This window comes from Nycticebus coucang, chromosome 11 (assembly GCF_027406575.1).
Source record: "Nycticebus coucang isolate mNycCou1 chromosome 11, mNycCou1.pri, whole genome shotgun sequence".
In the NCBI taxonomy this organism is placed as follows: domain Eukaryota; kingdom Metazoa; phylum Chordata; class Mammalia; order Primates; family Lorisidae; genus Nycticebus; species Nycticebus coucang.
The window spans coordinates 108,463,731-108,489,517 of NC_069790.1; the positions used below are offsets into that span (position 1 = coordinate 108,463,731).

Genomic DNA, 25,787 nt, shown 5'->3' on the forward strand with positions numbered 1-25,787 from the left:
GGGGAGGGGGGAGGTCGATAGTGGGAAGGGGATTGGTGGGATTACACTAGCGGTGCATCTTACAAGGGTATATGTGAAACTTGGTAAATGTGGAATGTAAGTGTCTTGGCACAGTAACTGAGAGAATGCCAGGAAGGCTATGTTAACCAGTGTGATGAAAGTGTGTCAAACGGTCTGTGAAGCTAGTGAATGATGCCCCATGATCATATCAATGTACACAGCTATGATTTAATAAAAAAAAAAGAAAGTTTACTTAAATAATTTGCAGTGGCACCAGTATCAACTAATCCATAGCTTTCTAAATTTTATTATCACAAAGCTACATCATTAAGATTTATTGCTGTTTTTCATTTTCTCAAGAATGTTTGGACATGAGTATTTTCTAAAGACTTCACTAAAAATATGCACAGAGTTGTTTAAATATTATCAGTGTATTATCACAAATTGTTCTCCACGTGAGTAAATATTCATGGCATAAATAATTCTGCAGATGCAGTTTCCTTCCATGTAAGGTGATTATGGCATGCTTCTACAATCTGTGTCAATCCTACCAATTTAGGATTCTTACAATTCTATAATTTCAGGCTCTCAGATTCTCCCTCAGCCCATCGAGACTCCTCTTTGTTACCTTGACTATATCAGCCATGGGATTAGTGTCCAGGGACTGGAGACAATGAAGTGGAAGAGAATAAAAAGAAAAGGACTACATTTGAAAAACCTCCCCTATGGATCATTAAAAACAAAAAATGATGATTGAATATTTACTATGAAAAAGCAAAGAGTTTTATAGAGACCTAAACACTCTCACTCTCACTGAAATTACTTGTATACATGTGTTTATTTAAATTTTTATTTTTATTTTTTTCAGTAGAACACAGATTTTTATTGAGAAAGATAGGCCAACTGTTGTTTATATATGTAAATTTTTATTCTATGAAGGTTGACTCTAGTCACTACCAAGCTGAGTTCCTCAGAAGGAAAATAAAAATAAACAAGCTTCCCCCAAGAAAAAAAACAGATTTCTGTTCAGTTTCATGGCTATCAGCTATCGGTTAGATCTGTCCTGGGCTTCAAGATGCAGTTTGGAAAATAAAGTCTCAATTCTTCTTTAAAGCTGGTTATATAGACAATAATTTAAAATCTATACTAACCTAACAGGATTAGTGTAATGAAAGAATCAACAATGTATCCTGGAGATTTTTATAAACAGATTTATATAAACCTAGGAATAAACATATCCTATTGACTTCTTTACCACTGGGCTAGTAGTATTTTTCCTTTGTATGAGACACTTTTTGTATCTTGTGAAGCAAGAAATGAAGAACTGAATAGAATAGAAGGCTGGTAGAGTACACACTGGGTCACAGTGAAACATAATCCAGACCACATACGATGTATCATCCACTCAGCATGTAATCAACTGGATGGGACATGCAAAAAGGCAAGAAATCTTAACCATAATGAAGAAAAAAATCAAATTCATCACTGGGTAGATGTAAGAGAAAATTGAACTCTCAGAACAAATCAGCAGAAATTACCAGATCTGAGAAACAGACACAGAAATGTTTTTATTTTATTCCATGGCCTGTGAGACAGTAACAAGCAATCTAAAACACAAGTAAGTGAACTCCAGAAGGAAAAGGAAGAATGGGGCAGAAAATATGTGTCTGAAAATAGCCCAATTTTCTTGGGGGAAAAAAATCAATCCAAGAAGACCAGTGAAGCGAAAATAGAGGAAATGCAAACAAACAGACTGACAGACAAAAAAGCCACAGTGAGAAACAGAATAGGACCCACCACAATGACTGTTGAAAAGGTTCCCTCTTTCTATCTCCCCAAAATTATGAAAACCTCATATGGCAAAAGAACCTTTTCAGGTGTGATAAAACTGTTGCGATAGGGAGATTATCCAGGATTATCCAAGTGGGGCTCAATATAATCTCAAGTATCCCTATAAGGGAAAGAGGGAGGAAGTATCCCTATAAGGGAAAGAGGGAGGCAAGGGAGTCAAAGTCAGGGAAGATAGCCTAACCACAGGAACAAAGGCTGGAGGAGCATGGGGCCACAAGCCAAGGAATGTGGGCAGCTAGTAGAAGCCAGAAAGGACAAGGCAATGATTCTTCTATAGAATTTGTATAAGGAACACTTAAGGCACACAGCCTCGTACAATAAACCCATTTTAGACTTTTGATCTCCATGAATGTAAAACAATAAATGTGTGTTGTCATAAGCCACTGTTGTGGTAATTTATTTGCAGAAGCAACAGAAAAGTAATACAACCACAAAGAGGCTTAAAGCTAAAGATAACATGACATGTACTGTAAACTGGTGCAGCCACTATGCAGAACAGTATGGAGGTCCCTCAAAAAAACTACAAATAGAACTAGCCCATGATCCAGCAATCCCACAGGTGGACCTTATCTAAAGAAGAGGAAATCAGCATATTGAAGAGCCATGTGCACGTCCATGTTTACTGCAGCACTATTCATAATAGCCAAGACAGGAATCAACCCAGGTGTCTAACAACAGATAGATAAAGAAAATGTGGTGTATATATACATGATAAAACACTATTCAGCCATAAAAGGAATGAAATTCTCTCATTTGTGGCAACATGGATGGAACTGGAGGCCATTACGTTAAATGAAATAAGCAAGGAACAGAAATCCAAACACCGCACGTGCCTATTCATATCTGGAAACAAAAACCAATCCATCTCATAGAAGTAAAAAGTAGAACAGAGGATATTAGAGGCTTGGAAGGGTAGTGTGAAAGGAGGAGTTAGGAGAGATTTGTTCAAGGATCCAAAATTACAGCTAGATAGGAGGAACAATTTCTAGTGTTCTGTGGCACTGTAGGGTAACTGGAGTTAACAGTATTATCTTATATAGTTTTTAAGAGCTAGAAGGAGTATATGGAATATTCCCAATACAGAAAATGATGAACGTTTGAAATGATGGGTCTACTAATGACTCTGCTCTAATCAGTATACATTATATATATTGATATATCACTATGGATCCCATGAACATGTACAATTATTGTCAATTTAAAAATTTTTTTAAAAAACAACCAAAAAACTAAAGATAAAATGTAAAAACAGAAAAAAGAGACATTATGTATAAAGGAATAAGATGCATATGGTAGCTGACTTTTTAATCGTAAAACATGAAGGCCAATAGAAAATAAAACAACACATTTTTGTTGTTTTAAAACAAACAGACCTGTTAATCCAGAATTATATATCCATGAAAACATAGTTCAAGAAATGAGGATGAAGTAAAGACATTTTCAGAAAAATAAAAGTTAAAAGTATATTTTGCCAGACAAAAATATTAATGTTGGATTATGGGGTTTATATAAGTAAGCACAAGCAAGACGTGAAAATAAAAACATAAAGTAAGGGAGAAAGACAGAATTATGAGAAAAAGTTTGATAAATGGAGGAAGATACCCTACAAACAGTAAAAGGCTAATAAGAGTATTATAAGCAAATTTATACCAATAAAATCAATAATTTAAATAAAATAAGTGAACAATTTCCTTGAAAAATTTATAACTTAATAAATTGACTTCAGAAGAAATGAAAAATATAAATAATTCTATATCTATCCTTGCCTCAAAGAAATCTCAAAGCCAAATGCTACGTTAGGAAATTTTGTACAATATATATTTAAAAAAAATAGTCTTCAGGAATTCTTTCAGAAAATCTAATAGAATATTATAGATTGAGGCCAGCAGAGCACTGATATCGAAACCCAACCAAGTATTGCAAAAAAAGAATTTATTGACTGTTATCTCTCATGATAATCATAAAAATGTTTAATAAAATATTAGTAAATTGAATCTATCAATATAAAAAATTATATTATTCAAGACTAAGAGGGGATTATCCCAGAAATGCAAGGTTAATATAAAATTTTTGAAAAAAAGTAGAATTCATTATACAAATACAATAAAGGATAAAAAAAGGGTAAACACAAAAAAGCATCTGATAAAATAAACCACTTATTTGTGATTAAAAGCTCTCAGAGAACTAAAAATGAGATGAGAAATCCTTAATCACATAAAGGGTACTAATAAAAATATAACTAAGCATTATATTTTGTAAGTAATCATGGAATGCTTCATCCTACAATCAGAATCAGAGCAAACACATTCATCATTACCACCTTTATTCATCATCTCAGTAAACGTAAAACAAAAAGAAACAAAAGGCACGTCATGAAACAGCAAAACTGCCATGACTGCCCCAAACACCATGTTGTGCATGTAGAAAAACCTAAGGAATATATAAATACTACTAGAACTGTGTGTAAACTTAGCAAAGTTACAAGATAAGGTGAATAAATAAATATGCATGTGTGTATATGTACACACACATCAGTTATGTGTGAAGTGATAATGAAGAGCGAAATTTAAAATAAAATCAAAAAACACAAAATGCTGGGCGGCGCCTGTGGCTCAGTGAGTAGGGCGCCGGCCCCATATGCCGAGGATGGTGGGTTCAAACCCATCCCCGGCCAAACTGCAACAAAAAAATAGCCGGGCGTTGTGGCAGGCGCCTGTAGTCCCAGCTGCTCGGGAGGCTGAGGCAAGAGAATTGCGTAAGCCCAAGAGTTGGAGGTTGCTGTGAGCCGTGTGATGCCATGGCACTCTACCCAAGGGCGGTACAGTGAAACTCTGTCTCTACAAAAAAAAAAAAAAAAAACACAAAATGCTTAGGAATAAATTTAACCAACAATATGCAAAAATCTGAAAACTGTACTGCAACTACAAAATATTGCTAAGAAAAATTAAACAACATCTCAATAAATGGAGAAATATGCCATGTTCGTAGATTGGAACACTACGTATTGTTAATATTCCAGTTCTCACCAAATGTATCTGTAGATTCAATGTGATTCCTAATAAACATCCCAACAGTTTTTTGACTTTTGCAGAGATTGACAGATTATAAAATTTACCTGCAGACTCAAAAGGCCTAGAATAACCAAAACACTCTTAGAAAAACAAAGTGAGATGATTCACATTATATAGTAATCAAGACAGTGTAGTATTGACACAAAAATAAACAAACCAATGGAACAGAGTCCAGAAATAGAATCACACATAATCAAAGAGCAAAGTCACCGAGGTAATTCTGCAAGAAAGTTTTTTTCCCCTGGGAAACTGAATAAATGTATTTTTTTTATAATGAGTGCTTACCTTACACAAATGCAAAAATTAATTTCAGCTGAATCACATACTTATATACAAAAGACAAAACTATAATTCTTCCAAATGAAATCAAAAGAAAATGTCTTCCCAACTTTTCTGAAACTAATCAAAGATTTCTTAAGAAACACACAAAAAATTCTAATGCAAACTAAACCTACTTTATAAAATTGAATGTTTAAAGCTTAGCACTCATCAAAAGAAACATTAAGAACTTCAAAAGAAAAGCATAAACTGAGAGTATATATTTACAATAAATAAATCTGTCAAAAGACTTGTATCCAGAATATGTAACTCTTATGGTTCAACAATAAAGGATAAACAAGCCATGAAAATATACAAAAAAATAGATAATTTTTTAAAAGACATAAAAGGCAACAATAAAAATAAGTTTGGCCTTACTTTTATGCTTTGTTGTTTAGAAGGACATAATTATTTGTTCCAGAATTTTATTTGTACAAAACATACATAATTCCTTCTTTGCTTTCTAGGGATAGAATTTTATTCTCTCCTCTCATTGTGTTGTATCATGTATAAATTGTAACATTATTTGTGTCTCTATCCATTAACACATATTCAGCCCTGAGGGGTATTTAAATCATTTCTCATCCAGGTACTCCATATATTGCTGTAGGGAAAGTATGTAGTATAACATTTCCAGAAAGCAGTTCTATAATTTTTCTTAAGAAGTTTTAAAATGTTTATGTCATTGAATCAGTGGGTTCTTGGGGACTTGTCATAAGAAAATAATTTGAAATGTGGTAGAGGTTTATAAACAATGACGTTAATGACAGGATGATTTATAACACCAAACATCAGAAACTTCAAAGCTTTATAAAAGGAAATTTTCATAAAAGAATAATTATTACATAGATTACGATACAGTAATACAATGTAAGGGCAGGTGGACATTTATAGTATGGATTTGTCTTATTAATATGATTTCACGTGTGTTTAAAAACAAAAATCAAGCAATTTGAAACACATTAAAATATAGTTATTTAGGAGACATGTGATTATGACTGATATTTTTACTTTAATTCCTATACTTATGTGTATTATCAAAATGCGCAAACATTCAATATTATATTTTTATAAAAAACAAAAGATTATCTTATATAATAACTATAAAATTTCAACCCTGGTAGTTTCTCTGTGTAATTTTTTCCTCACAGGATAACCTTTGGCTTTCCTAATTTATAAAAGAACTTAGACATTTTAACTTGAATTAATAAAAAGAAAGCTGGACATGCTTTCTTTAAAGTTCGTGAGACTGAAATCTTTGGATTTCATACCAAATGGCAAATTAGGTTCCCAATTCCTCCATCTGAATAATGCTTTGAACTGTCTTGAAAAGTTTTTAAATTACTTAGAAACAGACTCAACATGAAAGGACTCTCACAAGCATAATGGCAGAAAATTGTGTCAGAAATAAATACAAATTACAATGTCTGATTATGGTCTGTGTAAAATCCAAAAAGGTAATCAGGTTACCCTTACCCAGTGATGAATCATCTTAATTAGCAGGAATGCATTTCAACCAGTTAAATGAATTGAAGACTTCTGCTCTGAAATTTGCAATTATAGGATAAGAAGTCTGAAAGAAACAGTTTTTTTCCTATTCTGGTAATTCTATTTAAAATCTCTCTTAAAGTGCTACTCTGAATTTTATTTTCCTTGCATTTTCCTTGAATTATAACCAATGTACAAATGTATTTCTTTAGTTTATTCCATGATCTTAAAACTTTATAGTTGTAATTACTTCTCACATATCAATTTCTAAGAAAAAAATGTTTCTTTTTTTTCATTTTTTTTTTTTTGTAGAGACAGAGTCTCACTTTATGGCCCTCGGTAGAGTGCCGTGGCATCACACGGCTCACAGCAACCTCCAACTCCTGGGCTTAAGCGATTCTCTTGCCTCAGCCTCCTGAGTAGCTGGGACTACAGGCGCCCGCCACAATGCCCAGCTATTTTTTTGATTGCAGTTCAGCCGGGGCCGGGTCTTAACCTACTATTTATTGATTTGTATAGCAGCTATTTTAAATGTTCAAAAATATACACCTTTATACCCCAACAACTATACTTTTCTGCTTACATGATCAGCTTAAACAGATGTTTGAGTTTCCAAATAATTTACCTTCTTAGAAATACAGTATAATCAATACAATAGTTCAAGATATGTGAAATTGAAGGACTGAAAATAAAATTCGGTTTTCATTCAATTTTCCCCTTGAATGAAAAAATACAACACTATTGAATGAAGAAAAATAGAATGCTATATTGTGATATGAGTAGTAAGTGGCCCATGAATTAATAAGTAGCAAACAAGAGTGATGATACTTTGTGGGTCCATTATATTATTTTTTCTATTTTTATGTTGACATCTTCCCATAATAAATATATTTTTTAAAAGTATATTTTACTAACTCCCAATAACCTTGAATAAAGTAAGAAGTCCTGGGTAAATTTTGTCGTGCACTCTATGACCTGGCCCTGGCCCACTTCTTCAGTACCAGCTGCTGTCACTCACTTTTCACCTATGCTTCAACTACATAAAACTACTTATAGTTCCCACAGAAGATAAGATGTCTAAATTCCCCTTTTTCCAGTATGCCAAGTTCCATTCCTCTTCTCAGTGTCCTTTACATTTACACATTGCCAACACATGTCCTGGTCTTCCTGCTGGGCCCTGGTGACATGCCACAGTGAAGGACGGCCCCCATTTGCTGCTCCTGGCTGCCCCACTAGCCTTCCCAGGTCTCCCTTCTCCCTGTAAGGCTGACCCGTTTGGACAGCAGCAGTGGCTCTCTTGTTTTCTGATCTCCAGATGGAGCCACCAGCAGAAGATCCTGAGGTCAAGGAGGAGAACTAAGTCATTGTATTTATGTCCCTGACTTTCTCTCTGCTCAGTTAGTATGTGTTGACTGTGTTCTCCTAGCAAATATCACTCATGCCAGGTAGCCCTTTCCGAGCACCACTTATTTTGCTACAGGCAACTGCCTGTTTAACTTTGCATCATCAGCTCAGGAATGGTTTCTCAACCTAGTGTACTATATGAGACCCTCCATTCAACTCTCCTCAGACTACCCAGGCTCAGTCTGCTGCAGCTCTTCTGTATAATTGGTGTAACACACTCGTTATTATGTCAATTATTATACTAAAATATTACACTAATTAATAGAATAAAAATGATATCAATTCCACAGTGGTAAACAAAAACAAAAAATAAAAAGACTATAAAAAAGAAGCAGACACTGATATAAGCATGGGAACAGAAGAGGTAAAGAAGATTTTAGAGATGGTATGTGCAACATTTGCTGGCGCAAGAGCAGTGAGGGGTGTTCAGGGCTATGCTTCATTTGTGTAGCCACTTGAGTTTGAAAGCAAAGATGGAAATGGGGAAGGCTGGAGAACCAGACAGAACCTTGACTTTATAGGCCAAGTAAAGATGTAGCTTTTGATCCTAAGAGCAATAGGTAAAAATAACCAATATTCTCCATGCCTTCCCAAGTCTAGGTAAGGGATCATCATCTCTCAGACAATCTCTGAGAGCTTCCTATCTGACAGAACCAGGAAGCTCTAGCTAGTAACTATTCAATAAATGTTCATCAGATAAGTGAAAAAGACTGAGCAAAACATATATGAACAGTCTTAGATGTTTTCTCATCATATACTAGCATGACTTTGCCACTTTGAAAATTCTTCCTTGAAAATATCCTTCTTGGGCGGCGCCTGTGGCTCAAGGAGTAGGGCGCCAGTCCCATATGCCGGAGGTGGCGGGTTCAAACCTAGCCCCAGCCAAAAACCAAAAAAAAAAAGAAAATATCCTTCTTGACCTTAATCCTAAGGTCCTAGATCCTTTGCTCTAAGCTGTGTGGCAGATTGCAAGGACAAAAAAAACACTGGCAATCAGAACTGTATACATGTCAACCACCCTGAAGAGTAAGTCAATCCCAGATCAATCTTTTATGCTGTGATAACTGTTTCATTTAAGAGAGGATTTAACAAAGAACATCAACAAATCAGGTGATGGAGATTCTTGACATAATCATTATCGATTATTAGGTAGGTTAAACTTCACTAACTTCCGCTAATTGATGATGAGTAATTAACAAGATGAGTAAAAAGGTATCTGTTTTGGTTTGTTAGAGCAAGAAAAACAACTTTCTTGCTTTCACGTAGAAAATAAAGCACAAACCAAGTGCTAACCAAAAGTTACAAACACCAGCTTCATTTTGATTTGCTTTACAAACCAAGAGTGTGGTCAAATGACACATGATAAAAAAACAAGCACAATTTTTAATCAGCTCCTGTGCTACATATCATTGAATAATGAATGAGAATGCATATCTAAAATCTGCTTTATAATGTAATATAGTTACATTATAAATTTTTCTATTGTTGGGGAATCATTGAGGGTACAAAGAACCAGGTTACACTGCTTGCATTTGTTAGGTAAAGTCTCTCTTATAATTGTGTCCTGCCCCCCAAGAGATGTGTCACACACCATGACCCCCCACCCGCTCCTTCCTTTCCTTCTCCACTGCACCCCCCACCCCCACCATGTGCTACCATCAATTGTCCTCATATCAGAATTGAGCCACAGATATAAAAGAGATTATCTCTGAATGCTACAAAAAAACTCTATGCCCAGAAATTTGACAATGTGGAGGAAATAGATCAATACTTGGAATCACACCCTCTCCTTAGACTTAATCAAGAAGAAATAGATCTGCTGATCAAACCAATTTCAAGCACTAATATTAAAGAAACAATAAAAAATCTCCTAACGAAAAAATGCCCTGGTTCAGATGGCTTCACACCAGAATTTTTTCAAAACTTCAAAGAAAAGCTTATACCCTTTCTACAGAAACTATTCCAAAAAATTGAGAAGGAAGGGATCTTCACCAACATGCTCTATGAAACAAACATCACCCTGATACCAAAATCAGGAAAAGACCCAACAAAAAAGGAAAATTTCACACCAATTTTGCTAATGACTATAGATGCAAAAATTCTCAGTAAGATCCTAGCCAATCTCATTTAAAAAGCCATACATCACAATCAAGTAGGTTTCATCCTAGGTATATAATTTTTTTTTAATGCAAGCAAACAAATTAAAATGGAAGGTGATCTCAATACTATGGCAACTGAATATTCGCTAATGTCACGATAATGGTGTCTTTGTATAGTCAGGTATTCTATGATAATGGTATACCTAAACACTCAGTGAACCAAAAAAAAGTAGCAAATACTTTCTGTGTCTGAACTAAGGTATTTCTATGGTGTAAAGTTTTTTAATTAGCATGAAAAAATTTTCATTCTTGTAGAAAAATTAATCGGGAAGATAAACAAATGATACTTATTTTTGTTGGAATTCAAACAAATGTACATCAGTTTTCTTAGCGACATAAAGGATGACCTTTTTTTCTTACTTTTCCTAACAAAGTTGCTACTTTTTTGGTTTACTGGGTGTTTAAGTAAAAAGGAAACTAATAATTATATTGGATTCAACTTTATTTTGCTTACTTAAGAATGGGATGAGCATCTTCACTTTCACAAAATACCCGAATATACAAAGATATCATTATTGTGACATTAGCAAAGGTCCAGTTGCCACAGTACCAAAATCACCTTGAATTTTCATTTTATTGCTTGCCTTAAAAAATGTATAGTGTACGTGTATTTGCAAGCAAGTTTTAGTCATGCTTTCCTACTTATTATTACAGTTTATAAATTGACAAAGCAGGAGAGAAAATTATATTAATGCTAAAGTTCTGTGAAATAAAAAAAAAAACTAACTGTGACTAAAATACATTTTAATGAAAAAGTCATGCAGCTCACCAAAGAGGCCATGGTGAATCCAATAACTTCAATATACCCATCATCATGACGCTGAGGTTCAAAGTCATGGTGATCTCCTGGGTTTCCCCAGGGCATTGTGCCAGCACAATATCTGCAAGATCAAGGACAGAATGAAACATGTGCCATTCTTCTCATGACCATCGCTAAGGATTCCTTTGTAGTTAGAGCCAATGTTTATTTAACATAAGAACAGTATTCTCTTCTTGGTGGGTACCTTCCAATGGAAATGAAAATGGACTTATTATCATGGTTGAAATATCACCTGTGAAAATGGGCCATCATTTCCACAACAATCCAACTTTCTCCTAATTCATGAATATTACCTACTCTATGATTTATATGTGCCTGCTTTTTATATATGCTATTATCTATAGGCAGTTTCAGAATTTGGTCTTGGAGAAAGGCACAGCCATGCTATTAATAATAGAAAAGAGACAGTGGGTAGCATTTACCATTATGTACAAAAGTAACACAAGAAATACACACAGGAAAAGGGAAACATAAATAAAGAAGAGTGAAGAAGGGATAAATATAGTTAAGAGATTAGAGAGGAAAGGCGAAATAAAAGAAATGGAGAAGTAGAGAAAGTATACCCAAAGGAAGTAACAAGAAGAGGAAGGGGAAAAGTAGAAAAGGAAGGGTACTAGAGAAAAGCAATGAGGAAAGGCAATAATGTTGCCTGAGAAGCAAGGCCTGCTACATCAGTTAGGCGGCAAATAGTTCTGGAATAAGATTGCAATGGACTATACTGAGCACTGCCAAGAATGTCAGGAGGCTATGATACATTTTCCTAGCTGTTGATTTACATAAAACTCTTATTTTGATTAAATTCGGTCTAAATGGGATGTATTGCAGATGTTGTATCTCAGTTATTTGGGGAACAAATAACAAAATGTTACAGATCCATCCCTTCCAAAATTTTGGCTTGGGAGGCGAGAATCTAATTTTATGCCACTGAGATAATGCACTTGTTTTGAGACTGGTTATCTTAAGAATCTCTTTCTCCAGAGGTCTTTAAAGCACCAAAGAGAGTTAACGTCCTGGCTAGAATATAGCACTCTAATCGATCTTATTATTTTTTTTTTCAAAGCAATCATCTACAAAGATTTTGAAAGAATTCCATACTCAGATCAGATGGGAGGATTTCTTATCACCTCTGGGAACCTGAGAATAGACATTTATTCAAGACTGTCATTCTTGGGGAGTGGGGGAAGAGAAGAACAGTAATTGAGAATTAAATGTGAATATTTCGATCAAGAGAGCCACCTGGGTTTCTTAAGGACTGATAATTATAGAATACACAGGACACATCCACACACTAAACCACCCACCACCAAGAACACTAAATAAGCCAAGTAGGAGAGCAAAATACTTGACCTAGAAACTTCTAGTAAGGCTTTAAAATAACTAATTATCATTTGTTACATGTGAAATTTTTTTTGTTATGAAAATAGATAACCTCAAGTCAAGCAGAGTTCACATCAACCCAAGAAATAATATGAGCAGAGCTTACCTAGGTATATTTAAAAATACTATACACTGAAACTTCAGTTCCTGAATCTTTGGGGTGAGATCTGTTCCATCGCACTGCAACAACGAAAACAGAAAAAGCAAGAGTTTGGAAGTAGTCACAAGTCTAACAAATTACCAAAGATAACTGGCTTGACAATGGTATCCAGGCATCCTCAAACTTTTAAAACAGGGGGCCAGTTCACTGTCCCTCAGACCGTTGGATGGCCAGACTATAGTTTTTAAAAAAAACTATGAACAAATTCCTATGCACACAGCACATATCTTATTTTGAAGTAAAAAAACAAAACAGGAACAAATACAATCACACCGCTTCATGTGGCCCGCGGGCTGCAGTTTGAGGACCCCTGCACCATGATGATCTTTTTAATCTTGCTCCATCTGTGCTGAAGTGAATGCCAGTTACTATGATTGAAAATATATTCTAATTATAGTTTTACTAGACTCCAGGTTCAGAGCTAGGTTTTGTTTTGACTTAGTATAAAAACAAAGCTGCCATTTGACCAAAATGATGATTTTTTTCTCTGATCCCACAATCCAAGGAAATACTGCCTTTCTTAACGTCAGATTGTTATTAGATATTAAGGCTGATAGTATCAACATTAAAAGATTTATGAACACTTAAAAGAACATAAAGAATAAAGCCTCATGTTCAAACAGCAGCATTTGCTACTACAGTCATCTGATTCAAAGAAGCCACGAAAAAAACCATTTATTTTCTTTGCCTTTTGAGATAATTTTGGTTTTGAAACTGTTAAATAATATTTTGAATTCTTTTTGAAAGGTATATTATACTACAAACTTTTACAAAGATATTCATGATAAATTAGTATTATCTCCATTAATGATTTGTTCTTACAAATTAAATCTTTTACAGACTTTGAACTTGTAAGACAAACTGCTTTCTTGGAGACTGGACACAGCTCTGGATGTATAAAGCCCCTGAACAGTTTGTCCTCAATCTAAACCTTTGTGTAATCTGTTAGCATCTCCCTCAAGAGTATCATCCTCTGACTAACCAAAGAAAAGGCTTTTGTTTCCCTTTGTCATTCTCCACTGGTGACAAAAGACAGAAGAGAAAAATTCTAATCACAACTATAAACTTCTCAATGTCAAAGGTATAAAGTCTTCTTTTCTCTTTACTTTTCTGAATTTCCCCATTGCCTTCTCTTTTGGAGAGAGAAGCAAATCATTTCTATGGTTCCTGCAAATTATGAAAATGTATTTAGGAGTAGATTCGGTTTAGGCCCAGTGATTTTGTTAGCACTCAAGTTGAGGCCAGCATTCAACTCTTTTCCCAGGTGAACTTAATACAGCATAATTTTTGTGAGAATTTCCCAGAAATTGTTTCCAGGAAACCCTATAATCCTAAATAAACAAAATATGTTTAAATGTAATTTAAGAAAGGAATCAAATCCTAGACATTGATTGAAACTGGGTTCTATTATTCTCATCTACTAAGCAAACATGAAGTCTCCCAATTGATTTGAAGATTTGAATGAGTTTATAGATAACTATGTCAATGAAGAAAAAAGGTAGACATTTTAAATTATCAAAGTTGTGTGTTATAAGCAAATAAAACTTAAAAAAACTAGGGTGTAATACATTAACAGCATACAAAGCACTAACATTGCATATAGAAAAAAAGGCTATCATGAATATTATTGTATTTAGAACAAAATTCATTTTTTTAATTTTCTACGTTTTGCTCCTGGGAAACACGTCGGTGATTCTGTGAACTCATCAAATAAAACAAAAAAAGGAGCATCTTACTCTATATAGTCCTTTGTAAAGTCTTCTTACATATTATTACATTAAACTTACAATTCTTTGGAGGCTTTCAACTTTCTCTCTACTTAACACACATAAAGAAAAATATTTGCATGCAAAATATGTTCTTGCATACAAACTCATACATTGATAAAATAACAACAAGAAAAATTAAGGAAAGTAGAGAAAATAGTGTACGTTTTGTTAGCACTTATTTTGTGTTTTCTTGGTCAAATATTCAAATACACATTTTATATCTATATCAGAGATTACTAAGTATTACATCTAAAACACTGACTTCACCCTATAACAAAGACAAGCTGGTCTGTTACTGTATATGCTTCTTATCACTCGCACTAATCTTCTATTCTTCTCATTTCATACTTAGGAAAATAAATAGTGGCATCATTGTAGAAATATGCTGTGTCCCTTGTGTCATAGCCCAATGGTCCAAAACTACTTCTGCAAAGACACATCTTGATATGACTATTTTAGATATAAGGAAAGCAAATTTCTCTGACAGGTTAAATGATTTTCCAAAAGTCATATATCTAGTAAATGTAGACCTAACTGCATCGCAAATGTTCATACTTCATTTCTAATGACTTTTCCCTCCTGAGAAGATATAATTTGCATAAATATTCTACTTTGAATATTATGTGAATTGGCCGATATCAAGTCTTTCCTAGTTATTTGCTGTCATATTGGCCTCTCTGCAAGCTTCCTTTAGTCTCTGCTATAGAGCCACCAGCCATGAGAAATTTATCAAGAGAACTTCCAGATATGAGGTAGAAACTCTATAGCAGTTAGGAAATGTAGAGTTTGATGTCAATCCAATAACTTGGACGATACAATGGTATTCAATATGACTGCTGCCCGGCACTCAAGGGCTCTCTTAGGGGGTTCTACAGATGTTCCTGTAAATGCAAAGTGAAGTTTATTTTTGTTTGGGTGGCAGGCAACTGAAGAAACAAGGGAAGTTTTGTGAAGGGTTCTGCCCTTTACATTTAATAGCCATCATTTTTTTTTTATTGTTGGGGATTCATTGAGGTTACAAGAAACCAGGTTACACTGATTGCATTTGTTAGGTAAAGTCCCTCTTACAATTGTGTCTTGCCTGCAAAAGGTGTGTCATACACCAAGACTGCAGCCCCTCCCTCCTTCCCTCTCTCTGCTCTTCCTTTCCCCCATCCCTTCTATCAAAGTAAAAATCTGCATATTTATTTATTTATTTATTTTTAAATTAAATAATAGCTGTATACATTAATGCAATTATGGGGTACAATGTGCTGATTTTATATACAATTTGAAATACTTTCATCAAACTGGTTAACATAGCCTTCACTGCATTTTCTTAGGTATCGTGTTAAGACATTTATATTCTACACTTAGTAGATTTAACATGTACTCTTGTAAAACGCACCATAGGTGTGGTCCCACCAATTACCCTTTTTCCACCCATCTTCCCCCCTTCCCTCCCCTCCCCTTCCTCTTTTCCCTTCATCTTTGGCTGTAGTTAGGTTATAGCTTTCATATGGAAGTGTGGGTGCTTATATATTGGTTCCACAGTAGGGCAAAGTACATTGGATACTTTTTCTTCCATTCTTGAGATACTTTGCTAAGAAGAATATGTTCCAGCTCCATCCATGTAAACATGAAGTAAGGTCTCCATCTTTTTTAAGGCTGCATAATATTCCATGGTGTATATATACCACAGTTTATTGATCCATTCATGGGTCAATGGGCACTTGGGCTTCTTCCATGACTTAGCAATTATGAATTGAGCTGCAATAAACATTCTGGTGCAAATATGTTTGTTATAAAGTTATTTTTGGTCTTCTGGATATATACCTTGTAGACAAATTGCAGGCTCGAATGGCAGGTCTATTTTTAGATCCCTACGTAATCTCCAAACATCTTTCCAAAAGGAACATATTAGGTTGCATTCCCACCAGCAGTGTAGAAGTGTCCCCTTTTTTCCACATCCACACCAACATCTATGGTTTTCAGATTTTGTGATGTGGGCTACTCTTACTGGAATTAGATGATATCTCAAAGTGGTTTTGATTTGCATTTCTCTGATGATTAAGGATGATGAGCATTTTCTCATGTGTCCATAGGCCATGTGCCTATCTTCTTCAGAGAAGTTTCTCTTCAAGTCCCTTGCCCACACTGAGATGGGATCACTTGTTCTTTTCTTGCTAATACATTTGAGTTCTCTGTGGATTCTGGTTATTAAACCTTTGTCAGAGACATAACCTGCAAGTATCTTCTCCCATTCTGAGGGCTGTCTGCTTGTTTTATGTACTCTGTCCTTGGCTGTGCAGAAGCTTTTTAGTTTGAGCATATCCCAGTAGTGTATTTTTAGGGTTACTTCAATTGCCCGAGGGGTCCTCCTCATAAAATATTTGCCCAGGCCGATTTCTTTAAGTGTTTTCCCTGCACTTTCTTCTGGTATTTTTATAGTTCCATGTCTTATGTCAATGGACCATGTGTCTTTCTTGTAGCTACCCTTACAAAGACAATACTTTAGTTTTCAAAAGTCCTCACCACTAAAAGATACTTACTTTTCATTGTAATTATATAAGAACAGAAATATCTGAAAGTGATGTGAAAGACTGTTGGTACCAATGGTAAAGGCCTTGGTTTCTTGATCCAACTGACTTAAGAGTTCATGTCTCACCCACGCCTTACTAGTGATCGCAAATTTTAATTTGTATCATCTAATGCTGCTGTATATTGTTCTATGTTCCCATTAGCTTAAGATCACATTTTTTCTATTGTCATGTACATATTATGTTCTGTTCCCTCTTGTTACATATTCTTTTTCTTACCTACACCGTGATAAATGTAAGCATTGTTATATTCCCATGCTTTCCTCTCCATCTATATTTTTCTTTCTTTTTTTTTCATATACTACTAAGTACAATCGAGTCATATTGATTCCTTCTTTTAACTTGGTTATTTTAAGAAAACATTTTATGTCTTAGAAAAACTAATTATATTATTTTTTACAATGTATCACCTAGAGAACAATAAATTCCTCCTTCCCTTTCTCCCAAAACCTAGGACAGAGGCCAAGGACGAAATAGGAAAAGAAAAAAAAAAAAAAAAAATATATATATATATATATGAAATATATATTTATGAAGACTCCTCAAAAAACCCCGGAATATGTGTATTTGTTTAGTAACCATCAATTTATACTTCAAGACCCAGCTAACATCATTTCCTTGACAAAGGTCTTCCTGATCCCACCATAGTCAGAGCTCTTATTTCTCCCTTTCTTCTACCTCTATTGTATACATAGTTCAATAATATTTATTACATCATTTGTAGTGACTTATATGCATTTGTTCACAACTGAACTGTGTGTTTCTTTAGCAGTGAAACTAGTCTTCATATTTATCTTTATCACCAACAATTAAGAAGTGCCCAACACATAGGAGTATTCATAAATGTTGGCTGAATGAAGAACAACAAATGATCTCTATGCAGCCAGTGATTAATCTAAATGTATAAACTGGTACTTGTATGTTTACTTTTGCAGCATTTATGTTCATATTCGAATGAAATCAATCAACAAATTCTATACTTACAACAACTTTAACATGTTTGGATAGGTCTCTAGAACTTCTCTGAAGGAAATCAGAAAAAGCTGCCTGGACCACAAGAAAATTAAGAAAAAGAAATTCTTAGTTATGGTTATGCCAAATTCTTGCTCCCATATTATAGATAATTATCAATGATTCTAAATTATCCATAAAATACAAAAGAAGTTCTCTTTTTGCTAAATCCAAAGTAAGGCAATGCAGTGACTATCAAATTGAAATCTCTTCGTTTCTAAACTATAATATAATAAATTTTTAGAGCACAGAACCAGGAAGGCAAAAGTATTTTCCAAGCAGATATTTTGCCTACCTCTCCTGGCCACCCCATTTGTCTATTAGATGCCAACAAAATCTTTAATTTGCCACTGAGGATGTCTTAATTCACCCCCTTTTTATTTTTGACTCCCTTTTTTAGTGGCATTTATTTAAACTGCACTTTACTGAAATTTTTGGATTCTTTTTTCCCCTTCTCTATTCGCTTTCACAAATGTGCCTAAGAAAGAAAAGAAAGAAAAAGAAGGTGCCCCCTTTCACTGCATACATGCTTTCATGAAAAACTTCCCCTGTTCTGCCAATTTCCTATTTGAAGGTCAGTGTGTATGTACACCAGTGAAAACTACCCCTTACCTAAGACTTTCTATCCTACAGTATATCCAATTTACCCATTTCTTACATTGGCTTTGATGGGTTATTTTTTACATTATATTTTAGTATCAGTCCTCAACAGCATACCCTCTTGTACAACATGGAGGCTTGGGGCTCTAAAGTTCAAAGATGATAGATACCAACTATCTTTCTGACAACTAACTAAAGAAATAACACTCTTACTTTCATTCTTAAACTAAGACATTAAACATGAACCATGTATATAAATGTCTGAGATGCATGTGCTTTTTTTATTTTTAACATACTTAGCATTTTTATTACAGCAAATTAATATTAAATAATATGTAATCATTATTAAGTAAAACATATACTTACCCCTGCATAGAACATTTTATTTCGAAAACGACTGTTGAATTTCTCTGGATTTGCTTCTGTGAAAGAGGAAAGGCAGTTTTGTTATAAATGCTTCAGTAAAGGCAATGACTCAGATTAGCATTCCTACTTCCACCCCCACTCCCTCCTCACCCTGCAGACCCAACAGATCCAACAACTTTATTATCATCCTTCCTGTAGGCTCAAGCCAGTTGAAATGGTGACCCAGTGCTATAGGCACAGGTGTTGAGTGCTACGAAAGTATAGCTCCAATTGGGAGCAAATTGTTAGTTTCTACCCCAGACCTACTGAATTAGAAAAATGCCTGGGTCTGGGGTCCCACAGTCTGTGGGGTGGTTTGTCAAGCTGTCCAGGTGATTTGCATGTACCTTAAGGGTACACACTCTGGACTCATGGGGTATGGGTCTGAGATGCAGGCTGGGGAGAGAAGGAAGGCAGGGGAGGAGAGAATATCTGCTTTGACTTTCACAGGGCATGCCTTCCACTAACTGTGGGAGGCTATTAAATTTGGGGAATTTGGATAAAAATGAATGGATGATTTGCTTTCACATTTTTCAAAAATGCTAAACTATCCTCATTTCCCTTGCCTGTGACAGGCTTTGCAAAATCATTTTGTTTAGTGGAGAACACACATACAGAGACGGACACACAGACAGAGAGTGAGCTCATGAGGGTGAGTACGTGAGCAGAGGAGAAAGTGAGCACCTGCTGAATACAGCAAAGACTCTGGCTGATAAACAGGTTAATTTCAAGTTTGCTGCCGTATGGCATATAGGTTGAGGACCCACAAAGACAAAACAAGAATTAGCATCAAGAATTTTCACATAAAGTCAAGGGATTGCAAAGTCCCTAAATGAAACATTATTCCCTGAAGTGTCTCCTAAAAAAATTCTGAGACAGTCCGAAGGAACCTACTGTCTGCATTTGGTTTTCTGCTATTTTCTCCCATATGTTCATTCTTTCTTTCTGAGTCTAGTCTTTCCCTAAGTCTTTCCCTGTCTCAGAAGACAGCTGACTAACCAGCTGACGCCCTCCAAATCCCAAATCCCAATTCTTTGAACGGCAATCCCCAAGAACTGTTGTCTAGAGGAAGAGAAGTAGTAAAACATTGCCTCACTAAGACTGTGCAGAACAAAAGCTACAGGATCTTACAAGATCATCCTGGACAAATGATTATTAGATTATTTCCATGATTATTAGAACATAACATCAGCACATGACATCAGAACTGGGGAGAGGATGGTGAACCTTAAAAATTATAGCATTTTTGTAGATTGGCTCTTGAGAATTATCTTCATATATTTATAATTTTTCTATTTTAAGGTGCTCCTTAACCATTTACTCTGTTCTACCAAATTAAGTGCTCTAACCTTAGAAACAAGATAATATAAAAGGTAAAGGGTTCAGTTTAGGGACTTTCTGATGTGGGCTATTCTTATTGGGTTTACAGGGTATCTCAGGGTGGTTTTGATTTGCATTTCTCTGATGATTAGGGATGATGAGCGTTTTTTCATGTGTTTGTGGGCCATTCAAAATTTAAAAAAAAAAAGAAAGAAATACTACTCTGATTACATCTTAATAAAAAAAGCTAAAGTGTTTAATTATAAGGTATAGTAAACAAACGGAAGACAAGAGATAATAACAATATTAATTACTCTACCTCCTTGACTGCCCCTTCATGGCCACAGAGTTTGCCATTTTCACAGACTAAATCTCCTTTAGGATAAATGTGGCTGCTGAATAACAGGTTGTTTTTGAACTATTTTGAACAGATTTGGTTGAGTATCATTTTCTTTTTTTGGCCAGGGCTGGGTTTGAACCCGCAACCTCTGGCATATGGGGCTGGCGCCCTACCCTCTGAGCCACAGGCACCGCCCGAGTATCATTTTCAATTGCATTAACTCTTTCTTGTTTTATGGAGCCAGAGGCAAAATGAGAAATTTTTTTCTGTTATGCAATTTATCATAAGTATATAGGCCCTAATTTTAAAAAATCATATCCTGTTTCCAATAAAGTTATGAGAAATGAAAAATGGCAGCTATAGTTCTGGCACAGAATTTTTTCAGAGCACTGATGTCCATAGCTATTAAGTGAATCCTAAATCAACTATTACACATACACTTTTTATAATTTATGGTTTGAAAAATATTTCTATCTCTATGAGGCTTCCCTATAAGCCTTAAAGAACTTAAAAATCCTTCTCTTAAGAAATACATTTTTCTGGGTGGTGCCTGTGGCTCAAGGAGTAGGGCACTGGCCCCATACGCCCGGAGGCAGAGGGTTCAAACCCAGCCCCAGCCAAAATCTGCACCAAAAATAAAAAGAAAAGAAAAAGAAAAAAATTTTTTCTTTCTCTCAAAAGACTATTTTTTGTGAGACCAACCAAGATTAGAATAAAATAAATAAACTAAGTTTTTGGTGATTTCACTCATACAGCTGATGAAAAAGGTTACATCAGATGTGATTCAACTATATAAAATCCAATGAATTTTATTCAATGAATATAGTAAACCTAGAAAATATCTATCACAACATTAACATTCTGAGAGGTGTCAGAAAGACATAAGGAGGCAGGGGAATCACACAAATGATTTGGCCTTGGATGCAGAAAAGGTGTGATGGAAATCCAGTTAGGGTCTGGACATTAATCCTAATACAGTAGAACCTCTGTAAGTTGACCACCCAAGGGACAGGTCAACATATGGAGGTGGCCAACACAAGGAACTAGGCCTACTGTACTGATATGTACATGTGGTGTATGTCCCATCTATGAAAATTAGTTCAACTATGGAGGGTCTACTGTATTATACTGTTGACTTCCAGATTGAGTTTGCCTTGGCAATCAGATCCTTTTTCCATTTTTATATCTACCCTACTTCAAACACAAATCAGAAATGAAGATTAGCTGTAGCTAAGAGACATGACTCAGCTTAGGGTTAGAGCTTTAGCATTTCCTACAGAAGCCAGATAAAAAGAAAGCAATAGCTAGCCTGCAAGTAATAGCACTCCAGCACTTCCCACTGGCTATTAAGGAAGGGATTAGAGGGCTGATTATGTCCACGTGCACACATGTAACAGTTGATGTGCCTTTGAGGAGGTCCAGAGTGCAGGACTTAACCACATCATGAAAGGAAGCGTTGTGGCAGGCGCCTGTAGTTTCAGCTACTCAGGAGGCTGAGGCAAGAGAATCGCCTAAGCCCAGGAGTTGGAAGTTGCTATGAGCTGTGATGCCCCTGCACTCCACCGAAGATGATAAAGTGAGACTCTGTCTCTAAAAAAAAGAAAAAACAAAGGAAAGGAGGCTGTGCGCATTGGCTCACGCCTGTAATCTTAACAGTCTGGGAGGCCGAGGCAGGTAAATTAGTTGTGATTAGGAGTTTTAAACTAGCAAGAGCGAGACCTCATCTCTACTAAAATACAAAAACTAGCAAGGAGTTGTGGCAGGTGCCTGTAGTCCCAGGTATTTGGGAGAGTGAGGCAAGAAGATCTCTTGAGCACAAGAGTTTGAGGTTATTGTGAAATAGGCTGAAGCCAAGGCACTCTGTTCAGTATGACAGAAAGAAAGAAAGAAGGAAGGGAGGGAAGGAGGAAAGATAGAAGGAAGGAAGAAGGGAAGAAGGGAAGGAAGGAAGGAAGGAAGGAAGGAAGGAAGGAAGGAAGGAAGGAAGGAAGGAAGGTGTGTGGGAGGAAGAATAGGGAAAGGGGCAATGAGCAAATTCAAATGCTCTCATTCCTTCAGGGAGCTGTTTCTGTTCATTGGAATGAGGGATACCATGAGCGGCAATCTCAAGAAAGGCTACAATACTCTGAATACCACAAAACTTCTACGGTGGAGGTATCCATGGCTTACTGCTCCAGTTCCGAGGCTGCCCATCTCCTCCTCTGCAGGAAGAGGCTGTGGGAGAATGAGACCCAAACACTCACTGCGTATGGCTACACCATCAACCTATTTGTGATCTATTGGACACCAACAGCAGCTTTACTAGTTTTCTATTCCTGCCATAACAACTCCCTACAAACTCAGTGATTTCAAACATCTATTTATTTTTTTATAGCTGCTTAGGTCACAAATCTGGACTAGGCTCTCATAGGTCCTCTGCTTAGGCTCTTACAAGGCTCCAGTCACAGTGTCGTCTCACTCTGGGAAAGATTCACCTCCAAGCACCTCCATTTTCTTGTATTTGCAGGACTGAAGTTTTCCCTCCCTGCTGGCTCCTGGCTGGGCTCATTCTCCCCTTCTAATGACTGCCTGTGTTCCTCGGTTCCTGGTCCCCTCCATTGTCAAAGCACATAGTGGCACAGTCCTTCTCACATTTTCAATCTGACTTTCCCTTCTGCCTTCCATTTGGTTTTTATGGGCTCACATTATTACATTGAGCCCACCCAGATAATCCAGGATTCTTGCCTCTCTCGAAGCCAGCTTATTATTTTAATATTAACCATAATTAATTATATCTACAAAGGCCATGTAAGATAACATAAACACAGGTTACAATACCAGATGGCAAAGGTCATGGAGGCCAAGATTCCACCTGCCATTGTCCACCCTTTTGCCCCCATGATTCATTTCTTCCAAATCCAACTCAAAATCATCTAAGTCATCTAAATGATTTAGCTATGGATGCAACCCATTTATAATTACAATGAGCTCTGGATATAACCCATTCAATCCATTAAATATATTAACCCCATCTTTATACACAGCATGAAAACAAGATGTTTGCCATCAGAATGGGGATTTAAAAACCCTGCTTTTGTCTAATGCCTTTTCAAATATTTTTTTCAGCCTGCCTATCAATCTCGAGGTCTTGGGAGGGTCTGATATAAACACATTAACTTATTTAACATGATTCATTTGTTCCTTTTTCCTAAATTAACTATTAATCCCCTTCCCCCTTTGTTAGCCCTTGTTAATTATCCTTGAAGACTTTTTTCTTTAAGCCAGGCTCGTAGACTTCCAAACCAATGTGTCTTCAGAAAAGCAGGAAGTCACATGGTTTTCCGTGTGTTTTCTGCCCACAAGTAGTGTATGGTGATTGGTGCACAAACATTCACATTGCATTTATATTCCATACATATATCATTTCTAACTTTCTCGCCTCCATAAATGTATCTATTCAATGACTATTAGCATTTCAAAGGGTTGCAAAGGTTGCTTAAGTCTCAACATAATTTGCTATATGTTTCCTTCCTTTTAAAGCTTCCTTTGTCTCCCTAGAGTTATTCCCCTAGAAATAAGGTAGTTAAAAAATATTCAGGGGAATAGTAGTGTGCTACTTTCCAGCCAAAGGTCTCTACCCAACATCAAGTTCCTCAGGAGTCCAAATAATGCAAATTCACACGAGTGCTCATGAAACATGTATTCATTTACCTCCTCAGATACTATTTTATTCCTTCACATAGAATTTCTATAACTTTTTTTGCATGACAAAGAATCTTAACTTGTAAATGATTATTGATACATCAAGTAATAACATGTGACAAATTCTTGAATTCTACCATCCAATTATTTTGATTAAGAGGAACTAAAAGCAGCCCAAACAACTAGACTAACATCCACTATTCCAGCCATTAGCAGAAATGGATTACTTTCAGCCTGGCCGCCACTTCACATGACATACAAATAATAATATACTACCTTTTCATAGATAAAGCTCCTGATCTTCAAGAAAGCATTAAGAGGAAAAAATTATTTAACTTCTTTCTTTCTTCAAAAAATTAATCTTTTACTAGATCTTTACTAGAACTCAAATCTCCCTGATACATATATATACATATATATATATATATATTGCTTGAGCTGAAAGGCATAAGAAAATAGGCAACAAACTCATTAAATTTCTAAGGAACAGGAGGTAAAAAGATGAAATCTTCAGGTAAGTTTTAAGTCTGTACTAAGAAGATAGATTTACTACTCTCCAATAATACTAGTAGATATAATACATACCCACTATATAATATAAAGAAATAATATAATGCTTTTTCATGTGTGTAAGACTCTAAATTGAGCTTTATAAGTAAGGTTCACACTCCTTAAGGGCATCTACCATCCCAATCCATGGAACAGGTCCATATTTCTTCTCATATCCATTTATGAGATAGTTTTCTTGGATCTCTGGGAAGATATTGGAGAGAAAGGCCAAAAGATTTCCTGAGACTTCATCTTTGTCCTGCTGGATATAGGTCTTGGAAGATGATCCTCTTCTTCTGAGTCTCCTTTTCTACCTGAGAGCCTCAGGGGCTCTGCGACCACAGTGCCTCAGCTTCTTTGACCTTGAACTTGTCCTCCCTGTGCAGATGATAACTGTTCACTTTCAGCCTAAACTGCTCCTTCAGTCTCCATCAATCTCTGGTCCTTTCACTGTGAACCTCAGATACCTTTTCAATAGCCAGCTTCTTAGCCTTAAGTAGCAACTGGATGGCCTGTGGCTGGCCCTGGTATCAGTGAGTCTGAGGCCAAGGCCAACTGCAACTTTAAAGCCAGCATTCTGACATTCCAAGTGGGTGGACACATGAGGCCTATTGGCCAAAATTCACAAGTCAATTCTTCCTGGTAAAAAATATACTACAATGTGGAATGGCCTCATTCCATGGTTGCAAATCATGTCCTCCAAGTATAATGTCAAAGTGCTACTCTTCAGCATTGTTCATGGAAATTCAGTATTACACACATGTTTTTAAAACTTAATATATGGAATAAAAGATAAGCAACCCTGTGTTCTTCGTGTTCTCATCAAAAAGCCTAATTGCATCAAAATATACAAGTAGTTAAAAAAGCCAGTGTGTTGAGTTATTT

The 25,787-nt window shown here is 35.8% G+C and overlaps 1 protein-coding gene across 4 annotated transcripts in view; it reads right to left on the bottom strand.

Moving 5' to 3' along the window:
- DGKI (diacylglycerol kinase iota) overlaps window positions 1–25,787 on the bottom strand; it is a 438,324-nt gene that overhangs the window by 154,731 nt on the left and 257,806 nt on the right. For all 4 annotated transcript variants that reach the window (XM_053553914.1, XM_053553913.1, XM_053553912.1 and 1 more), the window contains 4 exons: window positions 18,974–19,029; window positions 17,981–18,043; window positions 12,595–12,668; window positions 11,061–11,172 (listed from right to left, as the gene is read on the bottom strand). In XM_053553914.1, the coding sequence (XP_053409889.1) occupies window positions 11,061–11,172; window positions 12,595–12,668; window positions 17,981–18,043; window positions 18,974–19,029 (305 nt within the window). The remainder of the gene's footprint in view (window positions 1–11,060; window positions 11,173–12,594; window positions 12,669–17,980; window positions 18,044–18,973; window positions 19,030–25,787) is intronic.